This window comes from Ambystoma mexicanum, chromosome 11 (genome assembly GCF_040938575.1).
Source record: "Ambystoma mexicanum isolate Mex_15411 chromosome 11, UKY_AmexF1_1, whole genome shotgun sequence".
Classification (NCBI taxonomy): Eukaryota; Metazoa; Chordata; class Amphibia; order Caudata; family Ambystomatidae; genus Ambystoma; species Ambystoma mexicanum.
In genome coordinates this window covers 51,779,752-51,803,615 of record NC_090934.1, presented here as the reverse complement: position 1 = coordinate 51,803,615, position 23,864 = coordinate 51,779,752, and the positions used below count along the sequence as shown (strand labels likewise).

The window sequence follows — 23,864 nt, the reverse complement described above, 5'->3', positions numbered from 1 at the left end:
CTAGAATCCTGTTGCAGCCCCCTGCGCCTGCTGTAAAGCAAACAAAGCCTATTTCCACCTCATTCGAAAATAGCACCTACTTGAGGTTTTTGCTATTCTAAGATGGCCGCCGCCATTCATGCCATTTGAATCTCCTCGACTGCAGAGAGCATAGGCCCGCCCTGTCCCCTGATTTGTTGCCCGCACAGCCTTAGCCAATCGGCACCCACTGGCAAGCGAAGCTGGCTCGACGAAGGCATCCGACAAAGGCTGCTTTCTGACCGAGCTGACCGAGCTTGATCATGCTCGAATGCTCTAGTCCCCTATGCGGAAACCACTGAACCCTACTACAGTCCTGTATACAGCGCTCGACCTACCCAACCACCACCAAACCACCAAAGTACATTGCGCACAAACTTTTGCCTGCAAAACTGTCCCATGTCTTCTTAAGAAATATACATTGTCTGACTCCTGCCGACGCTCGGCTACGCTTGTCTAACATACCTGTTAGATACATGCCCGCCCTCATCGCTCATTGCCTCCTCACCCGTTGCGTTCACTGCAATTCAAGTTGTTGTCTCATGTCGCCTAGCACACGGCTTTTACATCAACTGTGATTGTGTACCTTAGTAAAGCCTTTACCCCACTTAAATGCAAGCCTGCTAATACTGCCACTTTTCTCTATCTACATGGTTTACTATTGCACCTCAGCCATCTGCCCTTAGCTTGACGGTGGACACTACTTGTGTGCACTCCTAATCAACCTGCTACACCTAAATCAGGTCATATTTTATCATGCGAATATAGCACTGCTCATGTGAAACCAGACTAATGTGTACCGCAAATATAGGTGTTTGCCTGTATACATACATAGTTGCCTTATTCTTACAACTAGGAACCACCAACTGCATCCGCATACCACTCTGATTTTAGTACTATACTGCCAGTATACTGCATTTAACTTATGTTGATCTGCCTATGCCGGATCATTGCTCTTCGCATTTGCTGACCTGCCTATGCTAGCCTATCGCATTTAGCCCATGTTGATTTGTCCATACTCTAATGCACATCAGCCGAGGTGGCCCAACGCCTCACTGCCCACCCTTCGTTAAGGAAGCCCCTACTAGCCTGTCTCCCACCTACCTTACCCGTCACGGCAGCCAGTACGCTACCCTTATGTGTCTTTATGTGTTTTACTCACGCATGCCTAGCGTACACACACTGTTGTTACCCTATGGCATCCAACCTCAGAGCATACTTTCCAAACTAGGCATTGCCCTAAGGTACCCTACCCTAAGAGTGCACTGGACCTGCATCGCGCAAACTCACGCCCAGACCATGATCACCTGGTTTACCCCTACCATGTTCCTCTCCTGCATCATACCAGATAATGTACCCTGTAGCGGCAACAACCTCATAACTTTCAATGATGGCCTAGCCACTCTTGGATGCCCTAGGCACTACCCGATACCCTGCCCCACACCCTTCTACCCAACATGCCACCCTTCCCACCCAACCTCCACCCCCACCATACCCCTTCCACAAGCACCAGCCCCCGCGACAACACTATCTCCATGATAATTCCTAACTACAGTGGACCCTGTGCCCCATGCTACACTGTACCACCCACACTGAAATCTCCACATTCCACTTGCTCTGCTAATCCGGATATCACTGTCCGCAACAATAGACTAGGCACTAGGCTACCCCACATAACCTGCAAGCACCATGCTAAATTCAACACCAAAACTATAATGAAAACAAAGACCCCCAACAAGCCGGAACCACTCCCCCTAAAAGGAGCCCTACTCAACATCAGATCCCTGGCCGCACACCCCACTGAAATTGCCGACACCATTCCTACACACGATCTCGACTTCCTTGCCCTAACAAACATGGCTACACGAGGCATCTGGACCATACCTATCACTAGCTACTCCTACCAACTACTCCATCCTCAGAGCTGACAGACCGAATGGTAAAGGAGGAGGCGTAGCAATTATCTCCAAATCTCTACTAAGCTGTAGACTTGTTTCTACCCTAACACTTAAATCCTGTGAACTACTCACAGTCAAGATACAAACTTCTCCCACAAGCACGATCACCATTCACCTCATATACAGACCCCCAGGCCCTCCTGGAGTCTTCGAAGAAGACATCACTGCACTCATCACTGAAAACTCCAGACCACTAGCACAAACGATCATCCTCAGTGACTTCAATCTTGGCTACAACGACCCTAAGGATGCCCCAGCCACATCCCTAACCAACGCCCTAACTGAGCACGGATTTACTCAACTCAGTACCTCACCTACTCACCAGAAAGGTAGAATCATCGACTGGGTTGCTACTCTCAACTGTAACACCACATGTAGGGACCCCCAACCTCTCACTTGGACGGATCATCACCTTATCCCTTTCGAAATCCACATCAACCTCACAGCTCCTAAAAAATGCCCCATGGCACCTGTCTGCCCAACCAGAAGCAAGCGAAACATCACAGCTGAAGCCTTAGTACCTCTGGTCCTACCCACCCTCAACGCACTACCGGACAATGCTGACCTCAACCTACTTGTTGACACCTTCAACAACTCTAAGGCCTCGGCCATGGACACTATTGCCCCTTTGAAACTACGTAAAAGCAAGCCAGTAAACCACCTAAATTCATGGTACACCCCCGAACTTAAGCTACTTAGGAAAAAGAAGGCCAAAGCTGAACTCTCATGGAAATCTAACCCATCTTCTGAAAATAAATCCACCCTCAAGAATATCTCCGCGCTTTACAAAAGCGAGATAATTTGCACCAAAAAAGAGGCCTACAACGTTAGGATAGATCAAGCAGGCTCTTCCACTAAAGAATTATTCAAAATATTAAAGGAGCTAGAAAACCCCAACCCGCCTCTAGACACCTGCTCAAAAGACAAACCATGGTGCACCAGCATCCAGAACGCACTTAAAAAAATCATAGGACTCCAAACCAAAATTGAGGACAAACGTCAACAACTTTTCAACAACTCGACCACAAACCCAATCCTTAACGCACCAACGCCTGCCAAAGCTAATACAGCCTTCACCTTTAAGAAAGTAACTACTCTAGAAGTACAAAAAATTATCACCTCACTAAAACCATCTAACTGCAAAGGGGACAGTTGTCCTGCACAGATAATAAAAGACGCAGCCAGAGACCTGTCCCCATTCATCACTAAACTTATCAACCTGATTTACTAACAACTCTGTCCCCAGCAACCTAAAACAGTCCTGGGTTCTCCCTCTCCTAAAAAAGCAATCATTAGACCCAGCGATACCAACCAATTATAGACGCATCACCACTGTCCCTTTCCTATTAAAAATCTTGGACAGAGTCGCCTACATTCAAATTCAGGAGTACCTAGAATCCAACCAACTGCTAGGTATACGTCAATCTGGCTTCAGACCAACCGCTTTAGTTGACCTCAAAAGCCAGATTGATGAAATCAAAGACAAAGGCAATGCTGCTATTGTACTTCTCTTAGACCTCTCAGCAGCCTTCGATTTAGTCGACCACGAAATCCTCTGCAAACACCTATCTATTGCAGCCCACTTCTCTTCCTCTGCATCAATACAATCATTCCTATCAGAACTATGCGAGTTTTCTCCACTACAGCAGCAGCTGACCCCATCCCCATTGCATGCGGAGTCCCACAAGGCTCCTGTGTCTCCCCCACTTTGTATAATATATTTACAAAGCCGCTATTTGACAAACTGGACCTTCTGGGTGTCACCTACACCAACTACGCAGATGACACCCAGATCCTCCTTACCATCACGGGCAACTACAATGCAGATGTCACCCGGATGAACAAAATCTTCTCCATCATTCAAGCATGGATGGCCACACACAGCCTCTGCCTGAATGATGAGAAGACTGAGCTTCTCCTGGTCGGCTCTCCCAATAACCTGGCTAAACTCAATCCATGCTACAATAACATTACCATAGACGGTAATACCATCCCCATTGTCAAAAGCGTGAAAACCCTAGGCTTCCACTTTGACGCCAATATCAACCTCACCAAACAAATTAACTCTACTGCCTCAGCTACTGCCTACACGGGTAAGCTAATTAGGGCCAGCAGACCCTTTCTATCCTCCAATAGCTGCCTAACTCTGGCCAGAGCCCTCATCCAGTCCAAACTGGACTACTGTAATTGCCTGTACTTAGGAGCCAATCAATCTATAATAAACAAACTCCAGGTTCTCCAAAATAATGCTCTACGCGCAGCACTCAACATCCCTCGGCGAGAGCACATCTCCACAACTAGAAAAGCGTGCAAATGGCTTTCCATACATTTAAAAAAAAAAAAAAAAAAAAAAAACGACCTCAAAACTATCTGCCTCACTCATAAGTCCCTTAACCACCTAGCCCCACCCTACCTCACTAACAAATTTACTTTAAAAACTGCCTCCAGAACCACCAGATCTTCCAACTCCCTATGCCTGGTAGTGCCTAGATTTGCCCGAAAAAGAGCAGGAGGCGCCAGCTTCACAGTACTTGCCGCCCAACTCTGGAACACACTACCACTTGACATCAAAACTATTGAATCCTTTCCGATCTTTAGGAAACATGTTATCAGCTGGCTACTGAACAAAGAATAGCCCGTATATATGTAAACTGCTGCACCTTGTAATTTGTTGCTATGTAATTGTATATGCAAAGTGTCGCACCTTATAATTTGTTGTAATATGTAATTGTTTATATCATGCCTGTAACCATATTCTTAAGCGCCCTTCTGCCCACGGGTCCGGAGCGCGCTATACAAAAAAATAAAACAAACAAACAAGCATTCAGAAAACTATGTGTGAAAAGCAATTAGTCTCTGCATCCAGATTTCCACACAGGAAATTAAACATTTAACTCCATAAATATTTGCAAAAAGGTTTTTTTTTTTGCATGCAGGTTTACATACTCTAAAAAAATATAGGTTTTCTTTAATAAGAGAGGGCAATAAATGTATAGATTCCACACAGCCAAAATCAGCGTCAGAGCAGAGCAAACAGCCCCTAATCCCGAGGTCTTCAGACTGTGGGGCACGGCCGCATCCCAGGGAGGGGGTGGAGCGCGAGAGCCCAGCATGAAATGTGAAGGGTAAAAAAAAACACAAGATATTTTTTTTTTTAGGTTGGGAGGAAATGGGCATGGGCTCACATGGTCGGACTGGACTGTAAAACTGTCTCCGGAACCAATGAAAAAGAGGCCCGCAGTTGCAAATGGATATTCATGCCTTTAGTCAAAGACTGTGTAAGGGAGGATAGGTCATTAGGACCCCCCTCTCATACATCTCCTACCCAGGTGGAGACTCATGACTCGTCAGCGGCCCCCTTGCTTTAAGGGCCCAGGAGGCGGGGTGACTGTGGATCGACACGTGAGGCTGCACGACTACAATATAAGACATAGCCTAGACCCCATTTTGTATTAAGACAACTCCATTTTGTGTAAAAAGGTGCTAAAATCCAGTCCATGCAAAGTTGCTCTCACACTCGCACACACAGAAAGATGCAGCCTGACCCTTGCTTGACTGCGCTCACAGGAACATACACACACACCCCCCCCCCAGCCTCCATCTCATGGTAGATCCGCTGAAGGCCTGTTCTCACGAGTAACCAGACACGAACAAACAACAAAATAAACACTGGATCACTTGGCCTTCCGCAGCACATCATTTGCCCCAGCCGTGACCGGGCTCGTTAGAAGGTAACTGAAAGCCGCCCAATCCTGCAGACCCGGACCCTGTACCAAGCCCTCTAAACTGGACTGTGTGGCGCCCCTCACCCCTAACAACCCCCGAGGCACCTTGCATAACGAAATAAGCATTTGTATAATATATGTCGTGTTGACTAACGTTTGCTGCTATTCTGGAGATGTGTGATTTAAGAGTAATATATGATCACTCCTGTACATGATGAACAAAGCGCATCAGCCGAGGCAGTGGAGCCAGATTGTACGGTGATGTAATATGTGATGCCTTCTCTCTTACACACAAGCCAACCTAGTGCTACCTAATGTTCCTATGCCAATTACTGATGTGAAATTCTGTGTTAAATGGCAAAACCCTCTCAGCTTGTGTTCCCATATCAATGTAAACATATGTGTATAATACCAGAAGCCACCCACCCTTGCCAAAAGTATGATGCACTGCCCCATGCAGGGAAGCAGGTCCAGAGCTGCAAGGTCGTCTCCCCCTTCCTCCCAGGCTCGCCAGGGATAGCTGGTGTTCAAACAGCACAGCCTCGCCTCCCCTCCCAATCTCACTATGCCCGCTCCAAGCATCCACCTCCCCCATGGCAGAGGCCGCCACAGCCCGGCCCTATGAATTACGAGCTACCTGGTCCTAAATCCCACCGTCTCTTGGGCACCAACTACATGCCCCCCACGGCCCATTGGTATCCCCGCTAACCCCGGGTTAATGGCCCTCAAAGGGGGGGGCGCCCACCCTTGTACTAACAGATCGTAATACCGTCCTTCATTATAGCCACCGGGACAGGGCGATCAAATAACCCCCCCCCCCCCTCTGTACCCCTGGCCCTGGACACGGACTCATGGGACTACCATACTTAAACCCAAGGAGTCACTAAAACAGATGTATTGGAATACCCCTTATCGCATATCTATGTCCCGTCCCCTCCTGGAGCAAAGGTCAATGTATTGCAGGATTTACACGACACCTGACATTGTAGAATGTGACGAATGATTGTGAATGTGTGGCCACAAGGGCAAGTGTTAGAGCAGCCACCAATCATCAATACAAGTTGCGTACGGCCGGCAGCTCCACCCCGAAGAGCCCAGCTGACCCGTCTACCCCACGCGGCACCGCACCGACGTCCACCAATCCTGGAGCAGCAACTATAAACAGTGTATAGTATCTAGTCAATGCCACCCAATCCCTAAGACAATATGCCCCCTATAGCTAGTGACATGTATGACGTCGTTTTTGTAATAAGTAGGTCTGTCTTTGCTATTGTCAGACAGAGCGCTCTTGGAGTTTGCAGAGTCCTTTGCATGCCCTATATTGATTTATATAAAACCCTTTTGATCGCACCCGCACTTGGTCCTGATCGCATTCCCTTCCTGGGGTGTGTCCTTTATTGCCTCTCACTAAGGGGGTTGCGTTTTTGGGGGACACTCACATTCAACTGTTTGAATAGTACCCAAGGGGGTGTTTGTTAACATTTAAGCAAATTGTGATATTTAAAGATTTATTCAGCAACAATGGTCAAAACTACCAGCTGCCTAGTGAAGTAACTCAAACTAGCCCATATTGGTCAGAAAAGTAGCCCATTCTGACTGCACGACACTGGCATTTTTGGTACTGGTATTGCCCTATTACCCTATAGGCCAGCCTGAGCTCATCCATAATGGGTGAGGGGGCGCCCACCCAGTGGCGCACTCACCGATTATGCAAGAGCCGAGGAGCCAGTCCAGCTGAGGGAGTGCTCCTGTGCTGGCAGAACTGTTTAAGGGAAACGGTTTCCCTTTGACAGTTCTGTTCCCCAGCCGCACATGCTCACTAAGCCATGCAAGGCTGGGAGTGTTTGCTTTGCCAGCCTTGCATAGATCATTGGAAATGCTGGCTGGGGCACTGCATGAATGTATGTGTGAGGGGGAGCTCCTGCACCTCCACGCACATATGGACAGAGCAACCTGGAGCATTTCAACACCCACGCACAGCCCCTGCAGAAGCTACGTTTATGTTCATTTATGTTTCATTTAAATATGTGTATGGATGCTTGTGTTATGAGTGAGTGTATGGTGATGGGTGCTCGTCTGAATGATCGAGCGATTGCTGTGTGAACGTGTGGGTTTGTTTTTGGTCAGTTGAGTTGATTTTGGCGAGTGGGGGGGGGAAGGAGGGTTGTACAACAAAGGTATTTTAAAAACACCTTTGTTGCCCAATCCTTCCCCACCTGTCAAAATCAGCTGAGGCGCTGTGGAGCCCAGGGGACAGGGATGGTATTTTTTTACTGGATATCTATCGTAGATGTCCAGTCAAAAATACCATGCTTTCCCTCTTGGGCTTCCAGCGCCGTGCACACACACAATCACGTTGATTGTGTTAGACACTGTGGGGCCCAGGGGACAGGGATGGTATCTTTTTACCATCACAGAGGTCCTGTAAAAAATATTGCGTGCCCCCTGGGGCCCCCCAGTGCCAATTGCAAACCGTTTGGCTTTTTACCCCTTTTTTTTAAATGGTGCTCTAAAATGCAACAATTTAACCCATTATTTAAAAAAATAAATCACGGGGGGGGCAAACCCCCCTCTTCCCCCTTCATTGGTTCGGGCTAGATCGCTACCCTGAGTCGCTATGGCATTTTTGTGGGGAATATTTATGACCCTCCACTTAAAATTTTTGTTTTAAAAATCACCAGCCACCACTGGCCCTCGGACTGTGTTGGGAACGGGGTGGGGGCCATGGGATAGTGGTGGGAGCAGGATGGGGAGAGGCCAGGGTCTGTGATGGGGTGGCGAGAGCCCAGCGACTGGGTAGGAGTGAGATAAAGGAGACCAGAGACTGTTATGGTAAGTGGTGAGGGAGCCCAGCGACTGGGTAGGAGTGGGATAAAGGAGCCCAGAGACTGTTATGGTAAGTGGTGAGGGGGCCCAGGGACTGGGTAGGAGTGGGATAAAGGAGCCCAGAGACTGTTATGGTAAGTGGTGAGGGAGCCCAGGGACTATACTGAGAGTATGGTGCAGGGACGGCGCGCAATAGTTCCTAGCCATTTATACGTACTGTCCATTTGGCATTTTTGGGGGGCCTGGCCTGTACACATTTTTCTCAAGGGGGGGTACAGGCCCAAAAAAGTTTGAAGACCACTGCCCCAATCTGTCACTAATCTGGAACAAATCAATCCAAGCGAAGCATTTACAAAAGTAGACGTTACATCGCTTAAAATTCTCCAGGCTTCACCGCAAGCAGGACCACCACGTATTGGCTGTGAAGGTCCAGGATTTACTTGGGTCTAGAAGTTAGGATTAGGCCATGTCCGGTTACCGGCAGGCTTGGTGGCTTCGGGAACTTTATACTTTAAAATCTATTCAAGCAGAAGGCCTCAGTGAGCTGTGGAGCAGCCAGCACTAGGAGTCTGTTGGCGCCAGACGATTCCTCGAGCTCTTTTTGAATTTACAATCGTTTAGTTTTTGGTCTACAAAAACGTACTCCCTTGGAGTCTCTGGGTTGGCTCCAGCTTTGAGAAGTGGGGCAGTGGGCCACAGATTACCAGATTCCTTCGCCCCTGGTACAGCGGAGCAAACAGTGCTTCTAATGAGGCGATATTAACCGAGGCGGCGGGCCAACCTTGTCGGTAACAAGCGAGTCGATTGATCAACTTTTGGAGAGGGATTTCTTCGGCCAGCTAAAAAAATGCGCTATTGAATTTACACAGTCTTTACAAATAGCCTACAGGCCACCCAGTGCCTTCCAATTGCACACCCTTGGATGGACTCACAAATTGGCACACTTGGCAAATGGAGCAGGCATCCAGATTATGGTTTGGGTGAAACAGAGACCATCCTGGTTCCTGGTCTCCAGAGAGGTTTCTTAGATTTCAGGTGGAACAAATCTTTAAAAGGCTTTAAGAGTCAGTCAGGGGGGGTGGGGGGGAGGCAGAAGAGACAACACTGGGCTCCACCCTAGGGAAACACTGAGGGGACCTGATGGTCCCTATAGGGGACCACCAAGTGAGTGCAGGAATGTAAGACCCCCAGAATAATAAAGCACTTATCTGAAGCTTTGAAATGATTAAAATGAAGCAGAGGGATGGAGATTCTACCAGAAATCATTGAATAAAGAGAACTTTGGAAAGGACCCCCAACTCTTCGGGCCTCCTGGGGTGGAGCTCAGGGGGGCAGTGCCTATTGGCTACAGGTAAATGACAGAAAACATGGTTTCTTTTATGTCTATGAAAATGCCTAATGTTAGCGAAGATTCCCAGACCTACGACTGGGAATATTTCACCAGCAGGCACATCTATGAAAGATCCAATTCGGAAGCTCACCCCTTTACCAACAGCCCCCCTCAACTGCACTGTGGCATGTTGGCTGCCCTCCTATCAAGGGACAGAAGTAAACAACCCCCCCCCCCGGCCTCCCCACGACCACAGACCACCCAATGCACACCGGTCTGACAGGTATTCTTGGATACACTCAAACTGGAACTTCGTGTGTGTGAATGCAGCCCAAGGACAGCCGTCTGCTTCCTCTACACACAGGTCTGGCAAAAAAGACTTCAATCCATTCCTTTGAAATGCCCCCCCCCCCCCCTACACCTTGGGATGACCACGCTAACAAAGCTTAATGTGGTGATTATTTCTCAGCGCCCCGATGGAGGCCTTTCTTTGTTCTGTTGTCCAGGGGCTAATCAATAATTAGCAGCTTACTTCCCTGTCCCTCCATTGCTTTACCAAAGCTTTTACCAAAGCCACAAGGCGGGGCGGCTAGAAGGCGCATATTCCACGAACAAGCAGCAGTCCCTCAAACTAAAAGGTGGTGTCACTAAGCTGGCATGGGTTTGCTGGCTGGAGATGGTTCCCCTGCGTCCATCTTTTTGGCGGGGGAGGGGCTCGGTATGAACCGCAGACGTGGGGCAGTGCGTGGCAGGCCCAGAAGTTACCCATCTCAGGCACGCCCCGTTTGCCACGGATCCAAGGAGCCTTTATTCCTCCATATGGACTTGGAAGGCCTTAACGATGGGCCGCTGCCCACTCTTGCTTCCAGCGCCGGCGGGCAGAGGCGGGGGCTCACATGTGCCCTGTAAAGACCCCAGGATGCCCAAGCGCTCGCGCAAAGCCTGGCACAGCAGGCTCGGGGAAGCATGTTCTTCACAGCGTGGCGAAGCAGCAGGCATGGCCTTTCAGAGCCGAGCGCCGATGCCCGCCAGACGGAGACGCCTCCACACGAAGCTTCACAACACGCTCCCCCTGTGGAGGACCTGCGTGCCCGCAGAACCGCACACAAGCACATTTACACACACGAACACACCTTGCACGTGAAATGGTGAGCGCCACTGGCAAGCCTGGCAAAGCATGAAGCCAATGGCGGCACCGCAGGGGGCGCAGAGGCCTGCGCCGGCTGCCAGGAGAGCTGGGTACCTTGGACACAAACAGCTGCCCGGAGCTACGTTCAGCGCCGCATGCCAAGTGGTGCCACGCAAGATACCCATGTGGCATACGCTTTGTATATTTTGGGGGTGTGTATAAACAGGCGTCAGGACACATCTATAACCCATTTAAAAACACGATGGACCATTAATGGGGGACGAAAAGTAAACCTTGCAGGTCATGTGGAGGGCAGTGCATTATCTGCTGCCCACCCTGGTGATGCCAGATACCCTGGGGCTGCCTACCCAGGAGCTGCCTCCATGGTGATGCCAGATACCCTGGGGCTGCCTACCCAGGAGCTGCCTCCTTGGTGATGCCAGATAGCCTGGGGCTGCCTACCCAGGAGCTGCCTCCCTGGTGATGCCAGATACCCAGGAGCTGCCTCCCCTGGTGATGCCAGATACCCTGGGGCTGCCTACCCAGGAGCTGCCTCCCTGGTGATGCCAGATAGTCAGGAGCTGCCTCCGCTGGTGATGCCAGATACCCAGGAGCTGCCTCCCCTGGTGATGCCAGATACCCTGGGGCTGCCTACCCAGGAGCTGCCTCCCTGGTGATGCCACATACCCAGGAGCTGCCTCCCTGGGGATGCCAGATACCCTGGGGCTGCTTACCCAGGGGGTGCCTCCCTGGTGATGCCAGCTACCCAGGGGCTGCCTACCCAGGAGCTGCCTCCCTGGTGATGCCAGATACCCATGAGCTGCCTCCCCTGGTGATGTCACATACCCAGGAGCTGCCTCCCTGGTGATGCCAGATACCCTGGAGCTGCCTACACAGGAGCTGCCTCCCTGGTGATGCCACATACCCAGGAGCTGCCTCCCTGGGGATGCCAGATACCCTGGGGCTGCCTCCCTGGTGATGCCACATACCCAGGAGCTGCCTCCCTGGTGATGCCACATACCCAGGAGCTGCCTCCCTGTTGATGCCAGATACCCTGGGGCTGCCTACCCAGGAGCTGCCTCCCTGGCGATGCCACATACCCAGGAGCTGCCTCCCTGGGGATGCCAGATACCCTGGGGCTGCCTACCCAGGAGCTGCCTCCCTGGTGATGCCACATACCCAGGAGCTGCCTACCCATGAGCTGCCACCCTGGTGATGCCAGATACCATGGGGCTGCCTACCCAGGAGCTGCCTCCCTGGTGACGCCACATACCCAGGAGCTGCCAGATACCCAGAATCTGCCTCCCTGGTGACGCCAGATACCCAGGAGCTGCCTCCCTGGTGATGCCAGATGCCCAGGAGCTGCCTCCCTGGTGATGCCACATACCCAGGAGCTGCCAGATACCCAGGAGCTGCCTCCCTGGTGATGCCAGATGCCCAGGAGCTGCCTCCCCTGGTGATGCCAGATACCCAGGAGCTGCCTCCCCTGGTGATGCCAGATACCCAGGAGCGGCCTCCCCTGGTGATGCCGGATACGCAGGAGCGGCCTCCCCTGGTGATGCCAGATACCCAGGAGCGGCCTCCCCTGGTGATGCCAGATACCCAGGAGCGGCCTCCCCTGGTGATGCCAGATACCCAGGAGCGGCCTCCCCTGGTGATGCCAGATACCCAGGAGCGGCCTCCCCTGGTGATGCCAGATACCCAGGAGCGGCCTCTCCTGGTGATGCCAGATACCCAGGAGCGGCCTCCCCTGGTGATGCCAGATACCCAGGAGCGGCCTCCCCTGGTGATGCCAGATACCCAGGAGCGGCCTCCCCTGGTGATGCCCGATACCCAGGAGCGGCCTCCCCTGTTGATGCCAGATACCCAGGAGCGGCCTCCCCTGGTGATGCCAGATACCCAGGAGCGGCCTCCCCTGGTGATGCCCGATACCCAGGAGCGGCCTCCCCTGGTGATGCCCGATACCCAGGAGCGGCCTCCCCTGGTGATGCCCGATACCCAGGAGCGGCCTCCCCTGTTGATGCCAGATACCCAGGAGCGGCCTCCCAGGTGATGGCAGATAGTCAGGAGCGGCCTCCCCTGGTGATGCCAGATACCCAGGAGCGGCCTCCCTGGTGATGCCAGATAGTCAGGAGCGGCCTCCCTGGTGATGCCAGATAGTCAGGAGCGGCCTCCCCTGGTCACGCCAGGTACCCTGGACCCGCTTCCCTGGTGATGCCACATACCCAGGAGCGGCCTCCCCTGGTGATGCCACATACCCAGGAGCGGCCTCCCTGGTGAAGCCACATACCCAGGAGCGGCCTCCCTGGTGAAGCCACATACCCAGGAGTGGCCTCCCTGGTGAAGCCACATACCCAGGAGTGGCCTCCCTGGTGAGGCCAGATACCCAGGAGTGGCCTCCCTGGTGATGCCAGATACCCAGGAGCGGCCTCCCTGGTGATGCCAGATACCCAGGAGCTGCTTCCCTGGTGATGCCAGATACCCTGGGGCTGCCTACCCAGGAGCTGCCTCCCTGGTGATGCCAGATACCCTGGGCCTGCCTACACAGGAGCTGCCTCCCTGGCGATGCCAGATAGCCAGGAGCTGCCTCCCTGGTGATGCCAGATACCCAGGAGCTGCCTCCCTGGTGATGCCAGATACCCAGGAGCTGCCTCCCTGGTGATGCCAGATTCCCTGGTGATGCCAGATACCCAGGAGCTGCCTCCCCTCCCCTGGTGATGCCACATACCCAGGAGCGGCCTCCCTGGTGAAGCCACATACCCAGGAGCGGCCTCCCTGGTGAAGCCACATACCCAGGAGTGGCCTCCCTGGTGAAGCCACATACCCAGGAGTGGCCTCCCTGGTGAGGCCAGATACCCAGGAGTGGCCTCCCTGGTGATGCCAGATACCCAGGAGCTGCCTCCCTGGTGATGCCAGATACCCAGGAGCTGCTTCCCTGGTGATGCCAGATACCCTGGGGCTGCCTACCCAGGAGCTGCCTCCCTGGTGATGCCAGATACCCTGGGCCTGCCTACACAGGAGCTGCCTCCCTGGCGATGCCAGATAGCCAGGAGCTGCCTCCCTGGTGATGCCAGATACCCAGGAGCTGCCTCCCTGGTGATGCCAGATACCCAGGAGCTGCCTCCCTGGTGATGCCAGATTCCCTGGTGATGCCAGATACCCAGGAGCTGCCTCCCTGGTGATGCCAGATACCCAGGAGCTGCCTACCCAGGAGCTGCCTCCCTGGTGATGCCAGATACCAAGGAGCAGCCTCCCTGGTTAAGCTAGATACCCAGGAGCGGCCTCCCTGGTGATGCCATATAGCCAGGAGCGGCCTCCCTGGTGATGCCAGATAGCCAGGAGCTGTCTCCCCGGTGATGCCAGATACCCAGGAGCTGCCTCCCCGGTGATGCCAGATACCCAGGAGCTGCTTCCCTGGTGATGCCAGATACCCTGGGGCTGCCTACCCAGGAGCTGCCTCCCTGGTGATGCCAGATAGTCAGGAGCTGCCTCCCCTGTTGATACCAGATACCCAGGAGCTGCTTCCCCGGGTGATGCCAGATACCCTGGGGCTGCCTACCCGGGAGCAGCCTCCCTGGTGATGCCACATACCCAGGAGCTGCCTCCCCTGGTCATGCCAGATACCCAGGAGCTGCCTTCCTGGTGATGCCAGATACCCCGGCGCTGCCTCCCTGGTGAGGCCAGATACCCAGGAGCTGCCTCCCTGGTGAGGCCAGATACCCAGGAGCTGCCTCCCTGGTGAGGCCAGATACCCAGGAGCTGCCTCCCTGGTGATGCCAGATACCCAGGAGCTGCCTCCCTGGTGATGCCAGATACCCAGGAGCTGCCTCCCAGGTGATGCCAGATACCATGAGGCTGCCTCCCGGGTGATGTCACACACCCAGGAGCTGCCTCCCCTGGCGACGCCACATACCCTGGAGCTGCCTCCCTGGTGATGCCAGATATACGGGGGCTGCCTACCCAGGAGCAACCTCCCTGGTGATGCCACATACCCAGGAGCAACCTCCCTGATGACGCCAGATACCCTGGAGCTGCCTCCCTGGTGATGCCACATACCCTGGGATGCCTCCCTGGTGATGCCACATACCCAGGAGCTGCCTTACCCAGGAGCAACCTCCTCTGGTCACGCCAGATACCCAGGAGCAGCCTCCCCTGGTCATGCCAAATACCCTGGGCATGCCTACCGAGGAGCAGCCTCCCTGGTGATGCTAGATACCCAGGGGCTACCTCCCCTCGTCACGCCAGATACCCTGGGCGTGCCTACCCAGGAGCATCCTCCCTGGTGACACCAGATACCCAGGAGCAGCCTCCCCTGGTCACGTCAGATATCCAGGAGCAGCCTCCCCATGTCACGTCAGATACCCTGGGTGTGCCTACCCAGGAGCAGCCTCCCTGGTGACGCCAGATACCCTAGGCATGCCTACCTAGGAGCAACCTCCCTGGAGCTGCCTCGCCTGATGATGCCAGATACCCAGGAGCTGCCTCCCCTGGTGTACTCCGAGACCCACGGCTGGCCCATAGAGCCGAGGTTTGCTCAGAAGTACTTTAAGACGAGATAGCTGCACCCTTGAGATGGATGGGGTGTAGATTTATTACTCCAACACCAATCAATAAGGACAACTCAATGGTGTGGCAAAGGGAGTCCGTTTAATGACAAGTACACAAAACGGGGAGTTATGGATATCAGCAGTGATGCGAGCGTCCTTCTCGCTTAAACTCCAACGAACTTCATACAAGGTTTAACATTTATACTCAAAACTCGTCATAATTGACCTGTATCAGTCAAAAGTTAACATGCAATTCTATTGGTTAGGAAAAGGTAGCGTTACTATATCTGTATATGGTAACGGAGTGAGGGGATTGGGTAAACACTGTCAGGTGGGAATCCAAGCCCTTCTTTCAAAATTACTACCGCAGACGTCACTAAAAGTACGATGTCCCATTGGTTCTACCAACTATAGGACCCTAGATTATTTGGTCCATTGTGATTGGGTTGGCACCAACCCCATGCATACTTTTTCACTTCGCTTAGCAGCATGCAGAATGGTCGGCCAGGTGCGGGGTGCCCCTTAGTTACACGGCCTTCCTCCAATTATGGTTACAATCAATCATCACTTTAGTAGCCATGTGTCAATTAGTTCACTGTGGTTGGCCTCGAAATTGCATCTTCTGTCTGGAAAAGTTCTGATATCTCTGCCTGGTCGGGTGCCAAGCGTAGGTGTGAACCCTCACTTCTTCTTGCTCGGCTGGTCACGTGCTTCCCACACCGTGAATTTGTCTTGTTTTTCTCAATTTGTGTATTTGATTCTTATTTAGCCCACCACCTGCCTACGTCTTCTTATCTCGATCTTTCAGAAGCAGGATATTCTGTTCTTAGTTAAAATTAAATGTAGCTTCTGTTCGCCTCGTCTATTGGTATGACCTTAGCTTCCCTGGCACGGGTTGCTTCTGCCGAGTTTCGATTCAGCCGTCTCTTCTCGTTTTGCTAAATATGAATCTCTGCTCATTTGGCCTTTAGTAACCTGGGTTGATTATGCTTTGTTTGCAAAGTGGAAATATACTTATAATAAAGTACTTTGTTTGAGGAAGATTTATGTATAATGGCGCTTCCTGCCCTACTCTTCTACTTAGCATAGCAAACGGCACTGTTTCCTTAGCTTTCTTGTGGTTCCAAGCATATTTACAGGTGTAAAGTGGTTGACTGTCTTTGCCTGCTTACAGCTTAATTTTCTTACACTTGGACATCTGTCTTTTGTTTTAAGTTCACGATATCCTTACTCATGGCGTTTCGTCTCTGTATCATTCTCGGGTCGTCATATCTTCTATCTGTGAGTCTGTCCGGGTCATCGTGACGTCACCATTAGTATTCTATTAAGACCTTTTTGGTATCTTCTGGGACAGTACTTGGGCAATCTTCATTTCCTTTCATTTGCTGGTAGGGTTTCCTGAATGGATGCCTTACTGTCCATGGTTTTCTGGGTATCGGTACCTCAATAGGTTTTGCTCTACTGATAGGCACTGGGCAGAGTCCCACTGCGGCTCTCTGCTGGTTTATTTGCTCATAATACATCACATATTTGGTGTGAACGTTACTGGTACTCCAAAATCTGTGACTGGAGTGCAGAACCAGTACCCAGCCAGCACAAAGTGTGCCCTGCTATGTTCTGCCAGCTAACTTCCTAGGTGGGAAGTGCCAGAGAGTCTCAGAACAAAGGACAAGGCTGCTGCCTGCAAACACTCCTCAACTTTGGGTCATCCGCCTTAAAGATAGACACGTGACCTGCGAAGAATCTAGGAGTGCCACGACAAGCAACCACCAGCATTTATCTTTTAAGGACATTTTCGAGACAGTCGAGCTCTCGAACCGTGACAAGCTGCACCACTGACTGTTGTCACGCTGTAGTCACTAAAACATTCCGAGCCACCTCGACCAGCATTCCAGATCTGCTAACCAGTACAGAAAATGATTCTTAACCATGTGTAGGTAAGCCTGCAGCCATCTGTCCAGCCTCTCTTGCCGAACTGCCTGCCGCCTGATAGCCCCAGCTGTCTCCAGTCTTGAACTCTATCGCAAGAGCTGCAAAGCGTTCTGGACCCGACTCTAACACTGTCGAGCATCAAGAACATCTCAAGCACCAGGTACATTCTGGTTCTGTACCCCTAGTCCTTCTCCAGAGGACCCTAGCGACATTTACAACCTTTTGCTCCCTTGGTGCTGAAACCAAATAACCTTGAACCGTTAACCCATTTATGGAACCTTGCCACTCTAAGTCTACTATCATGTTTTAATTCTGTGCCACACCTCAGAGAAATTAAACACTGGAGTATTTGTTTGCTCCCCATGGCAAATGCTTGGAAACTGCTGGGTGAAGCCGGGTTCTGACGAATCAACTTGCGGGACACCAGTGGTCGAGGGATGAATAGCGGTTTCTAAACCATCAATTAGCCCCATGCCTCTAGAACACCAAAAGGGATCTGAACAGATTGGAAACACAACCAAATTATAAACCTCCTTGTCCAATTTTGGTAACGTGGACAGAATGGCAGGCTTATCTCCGCAAGGTGGTTTATCATTGGTTAGTTGCAGCACAGCGAAAAACAATTATTACCCAATGATAAAAGGGACTGTCCAGTCAAGGTTGTATACTAATATCTACTTTATTATTATTACAACAGACAGTTTGATCACAGTTTGAATGGATTTACTGTAATGCCGTTCTGAGTGGAGCGAATTAGGGCTGTATCCATAGGATGCAGGTACTGCCGAATGATGCAGTCCGTACTGTGAAGAGTATTCCAAGAGGGGACCCAATTTCTGAGCATAGAAGATATCTCCATTGGTTGGCCATTGAGGAGAGGATTAGTTTTAAAATTAACACAATCACCCATAAGTGCTTGTAATGTTCAGCCCCAGCAGATCCCTGGGGATGGGTTCCAGCAGCAGCAATCCTGCAGGGTCACTGGGCCCAGTGAATCTATTGCCCACATATGAAACGAGCTAAGAGTAGTGGTCGTTCTTTGCCGGTGCAGGCAGCCTCGGCATGGAATAAATTACGCACTGAACTGAGGCCGATTAGAGATCTGCACTGTTTCCGGAAACGTCTGAAGACACTTTTGTTTAAGTGAGATAACAATACCGACTCTTGCTCTTTTTCCTCTTCTGTCTTTTGCGCCTTGATGCCTGCGGGCTCTGGCGCATTACAGGAAAAATAAATACAAAGTGCTGCTCATTTGCAGATGGTGGAAAAATGGGCTCTAATTTAGGCAGGCTTGAGAATGGCAACTTCTCAATGCACCCAACCATAGTCCTACTAAACGCAAACACAGCAAGTGCGCCATACTATCGCCCCGACACAAAGGGAAAACAAAAAGGTTTGCTCCCATAGTACGCAAGCAAATTCAATGATGACAAGAATTGATCTAGACATTTTCAAAGATCAGGTGCTCAAATAAAACCCTTGAGAACATGCCATCCCTTACAGCCGCCACCCCTTGAATGGAAAAGCACAAAACGCAAACTTAAAAACACAAAGCAAAATTAAAATGTGGCGAAACCGATTCGCACAAAACTCATGTTCCACTCTCATGTAGTCCAACCCTGTTACAACCCTCCTCCAAAACCTGTCATTTCACAGTGAATCTAAATATCCAACAAGCAGTGAAGCTCCAATCTGAATACCATGCCAACATCGAAATCACAAGGACGGAGAACTCCCCCGCCCCCCTCACAATATACCACACGCTGCACCACTCCCAAGAGACAGTCTCCATTCCATAATTCTGTCCCACTAAGCAATCTATGTTGACCACCTCCCACCCTAGTCTATCATGAAACCCACGAAATCTCCAGTCCCCCTTGCCATTCCCACAAAGCTGAGCAAATCACTCCCTTAAAACCGGGGCGCCACAAAGGGGGGCCACGGCCGCCCTTATAAAAATCCCCCCCACCCTCTCCTCCCCCAATCAATGAATGCAACTTTGCTTGCGCCAGGGCACCTCCGTGAAGAATCTGGGAGTGCCACTGCCATTAAACCAGAGAAAACGCACCCATCAAGGAAAGACTTTGAAAAAAATGCATCCCGACCTAAGTGACCCTGACAAGACCCACGCTACCATCCAGCCCATCACTCACCTCCCTAATTTTGGCAAACGACTGCTGCCCGATTACACTGACTGTAACAGCTCCCTGAAGGACTACCAGTGCAGCTTTGAGGCACACTGCACTACTGATGTCTATCCAGGCAGCGTGCCACTGACCTGCGGATATGGGCGACCCTCGTCTGGGGGCCTACGAGATCGCCCAGTGGTCTTTGTCACAGAGGCTCTGGAGGGAGACGAGACCCTCAACTAAACAGTTCTACGAAAATAAAATGTGTGTAGTTCTAGATTTTGTCTCAAATGAAACCAATCTATGATGGGACGTCTATTAAAGCCAATAATTTGATCGGAATTTCATGAGCGGTCTAGAATGATGAACGTGGACAGAGTTCAAATGACCCTGCTGCTGTATGTGACGATTGTGTAAAAAGAGGAGGCACATGTATGCATACATTGGGGCAATTGCCCTATGACGAGCAGTAAATTACTTTGATTTTTCAAAGACTTTGTATCGGAAATTATTAAATGGAATTTCCTTTGTAAAGGGTCACTGAATGTACTAATCAGGTCATGTTTTTTTTTTTTAATGCACACATGTATGAACGGAAGGCAGTTATATAAACGCCTGCCCGTCCCGCATACAAACAGGGGCCACGGAGGCGGCCGGTACCCAACTTGGCCAAGGTTATGTATATGAACGGATGCCAGATGGGAAAGGGACCGCGACTGTCGTACAGTCCTTATCTGGACGCAGACACTGAGACGCCAACACACCCCAAATTAGAAATGGGGAAATTTAGCACCTCACTTCAAGACAGCAATGCAAATTAACCAACCCACTAACATCTTCACCCTCTGCATACATCTCTCAAACTCTAACTAAACACAACCACAAACCTACAACACAAAATTCACTACAGCAACAAAACAAAGCACACATGGACCTGCACAACAGCACACAACGTCTTCCGACAGTATAAGACCCCAAGCCCAGCCAACGGAATTCCGAGCTCATCCCTGCTCTCTTGCACTTCTCCAGCTCATCCCACTAACCCCCCACACCCCACCCCTCCTTTTTCTTCAGAGCCACCAGAGCGCCAGGGGACCACTCCGGTGGTGATAGTGCACGGTACAAATGTCCTTTAACATTAACATTCGCTGGCCTCACTCAGGCCAGCAACGTTATTGACTAGAATATGGGGCCATTACGTTGTGGGAGCTACGCAGCGTGGCGCTGCCGTCATTGCGTTGCGCGTAGACGCCATTTAACGGTCATCGCATCTAGATCCACTGCAATCTCCGAGACCGCACTGGGTGTTATTCCTCGTGCTAGAAACACATTCTGAACCATGGGTGGACTGGCCCATAGGGAACTTTGGAGATTTCCCGGTGGGCCTCTGCACCCTGGGCCTCTTTTGTGTGGCATTTACAAATTTTCTCATAGGAAAAGCATTGAGCTTGCTGAAAATGTGTCATATGGGGCCACTTTGAACATTATTTCCAGGGCCTCTTTTGGTCCCCAGTCATTATTTCCAGGGCCTCTTTTAGTTCCCAGTCCACCCCTGTCACGCACAACCACATTTTAGTGATTCTTTTCGTTTCCTTTTAACACTTCAAGAAGTCTTTCTTTCACATTGTATGGACAGTGCATTTTTAACTGTTGATTCTCCACAGGTTAGGGGATTTTATATTCCCCCTCCAGCGCCCCTCCCTCCTCCCTGACACCACCCCGTCACTTCCATCTATAGAAGAGCGAAAGAAAAAAAAAAAAAAAAAAAAAAAGGCAGTTCATTTTCTTTCTAAAAATTACTTTGGAGTGTGCTTTGGGAATACCTATCAAATTCCCTTTTAATGTTCCTCCTTTTTCTTAGCCTGGTGTGGCTTCTGAAGATGGTCTTATGACGAAAACGCATTAGTCGTATCATGTCCCGGGAGGATAGCTCAGCGGCAACGTGCTTGCCATGGAAACAAGATGGCAAAGCAACACAGGTTCAATCCCCGGGTCCGCGCTTAGAAACCTCTGGGTATTAAGCGTGTTATAAATAACGCAACTAAGACATTTCCAGTAACAGCGCCTCGATGCCCCTGGCTGTGTAAACGCTTTAAAAATACAAAATAAATATCTAGATGGCTTTGTTAAAATTGAAACCATCAAGATTGAATGTAATCGAATGAATATTTGTTTAATACCATGGAACAATGTTAAGTCATTTTCATATATTTTTTGAAAATCATTAAAGAAAAAGATTTTATAACGATACATCTGTATTTAGTTGAGCGTTGGTGCTCGGGCCTAGAGTGATAGGGCGGCCTAGAGTGATAACTGATGAGTGCACACCTTTATCCTTCATTACACTGCCGTCATTTCTTTTCACTTTTTCCATTTAAAAAAACATTGAACCTCTTTATTCAATCAAGGATGGTGAGAGCATCACATGGTGTTGGTTTTATCAGTGTCCATTATTTTCTCCAGCTCCCTATGCTCCCCTCTCAAGTAGCTATGTCCATATGACTCATCCATGTCACCACCAACCTCTTGCTCACCCGAGGCGCTTGCCAGAGTTCCACCCGGATACCAAAGATATCAACCGTGACCCAGACACCAAAGATATCAACCGTGACCCAGACACCAAAGATATCAACCATGACCTGGACACCAAAGATATCAACCATGACCCGGACACCAAAGATATCAACCGTGACCCGGACACCAAAGATACGGACACCAAAGATATCAACCATGACCTGGACACCAAAGATATCAACCATGACCCGGACACCAAAGATATCAACCAAGACCCGGACAGCAAAGATACGGACACCAAAGATATCAACCGTGACCCAGACACCAAGGATACGGACACCAAAGATATCAACCGTGACCCGAACACCAAAGATATCAACCATGACCCGGACACCAAAGATACGGACACCAAAGATATCAACCATGACCCGGACACCAAAGATACAGACACCAAAGATATCAACCGTGACCCAGACACCAAAGATACGGACACCAAAGATATCAACCGTGACCCGAACACCAAAGATCTTAACCATGACCCGGACACCAAAAATACGGACACCAAAGATATCAACCGTGACCCGGACACCAAAGATATCAACCGTGACCCGGACACCAAAGATATCAACCATGACCTGGACACCAAAGATATCAACCATGACCCGGACACCAAAGATATCAACCATGACCCGGACACCAAAGATACGGACACCAAAGATATCAACCATGACCCGGACACCAAAGATATCAACCATGACCCGGACACCAAAGATACGGACACCAAAGATATCACCCATGACCTGGACACCAAAGATATCAACCATGACCCGGACACCAAAGATACGGACACCAAAGATATCAACCGTGACCCAGACACCAAAGATACGGACACCAAAGATATCAACCGTGACCCGGACACCAAAGATATCAACCGTGACCCGGACACCAAAGATATCAACCATGACCTGGACACCAAAGATATCAACCATGACCCGGACACCAAAGATATCAACCATGACCCGGACACCAAAGATACGGACACCAAAGATATCAACCATCACCCGGACACCAAAGATATCAACCATGACCCGGACACCAAAGATACGGACACCAAAGATATCAACCGTGACCCAGACACCAAGGATACGGACACCAAAGATATCAACCGTGACCCAGACACATCGTGACCCAGACACCAAAGATACGGACACCAAAGATATCAACCGTGACCGCCTGACATTGGTTGTCCTACAGTCCAAACACAAACACGCCAATGACCATTCTGCCTAAATGTGTCATCTGCCAGTGGCATTGAATTCATCCAATCATGTTTCACCAAAACCCAGAACTGGAAGTCCTCAGTGTACCTTAAACCAGATTTGTATTCAAAAGTCATTTATCACCTAGAATAAATGCCCATTCTCCTACTCTCTGAGGGCATTATACCCTTTCCTAGTAGAGTGTGTTAATTTTGTGGCCCACCTTAAGCAATGAAACTAAAACTGAAATACTCATGATCAAAAAAGAACATTTGCAGTATTTAATGAAATGGCTCCAAAATGTATCAACAGTTCACCCCGCCCCCCCCCACCCTTCACTCTGCCCTCTACTGGCAAGACAAAGGCTTCCACAGAGACCAGGAACTTGCATTCAAAGATCACATCTAAAAGAAAGTCCTACTGCTCAGAAACAACGTGTTCCTCCAGAGGACCAAACCTTACAGCTCTCACACCCACAGCAACACTTGCACCATGGT

General features: G+C 50.5%; 3 protein-coding genes across 13 annotated transcripts in view; 2 read left to right on the top strand and 1 right to left on the bottom strand.

The window, feature by feature from the left end:
• Nucleotides 1-23,864, bottom strand: part of ADGRB2 (adhesion G protein-coupled receptor B2) — a 1,170,899-nt gene that overhangs the window by 1,088,279 nt on the left and 58,756 nt on the right. The window lies entirely within an intron of this gene.
• LOC138504912 (uncharacterized) lies at nt 12,338-13,039 on the top strand. The gene has a single exon (XM_069625314.1). It carries the CDS (start codon nt 12,338-12,340, stop codon nt 13,037-13,039), a length of 702 nt encoding a protein of 233 aa, XP_069481415.1.
• Nucleotides 22,093-23,295, top strand: LOC138504911 (protein starmaker-like). Its single transcript, XM_069625313.1, has one exon. The coding sequence runs from the start codon at nt 22,093-22,095 to the stop codon at nt 23,293-23,295; it is 1,203 nt and encodes a 400-aa protein (XP_069481414.1).

Coding starts and splice junctions, on each gene's coding strand:
- LOC138504912 (XM_069625314.1), top strand. CDS start 12,338: ATGCCCAGGAGCTGCCTCCCTGGTGATGCCACATACCCAGGAGCTGCC.
- LOC138504911 (XM_069625313.1), top strand. CDS start 22,093: ATGACTCATCCATGTCACCACCAACCTCTTGCTCACCCGAGGCGCTTG.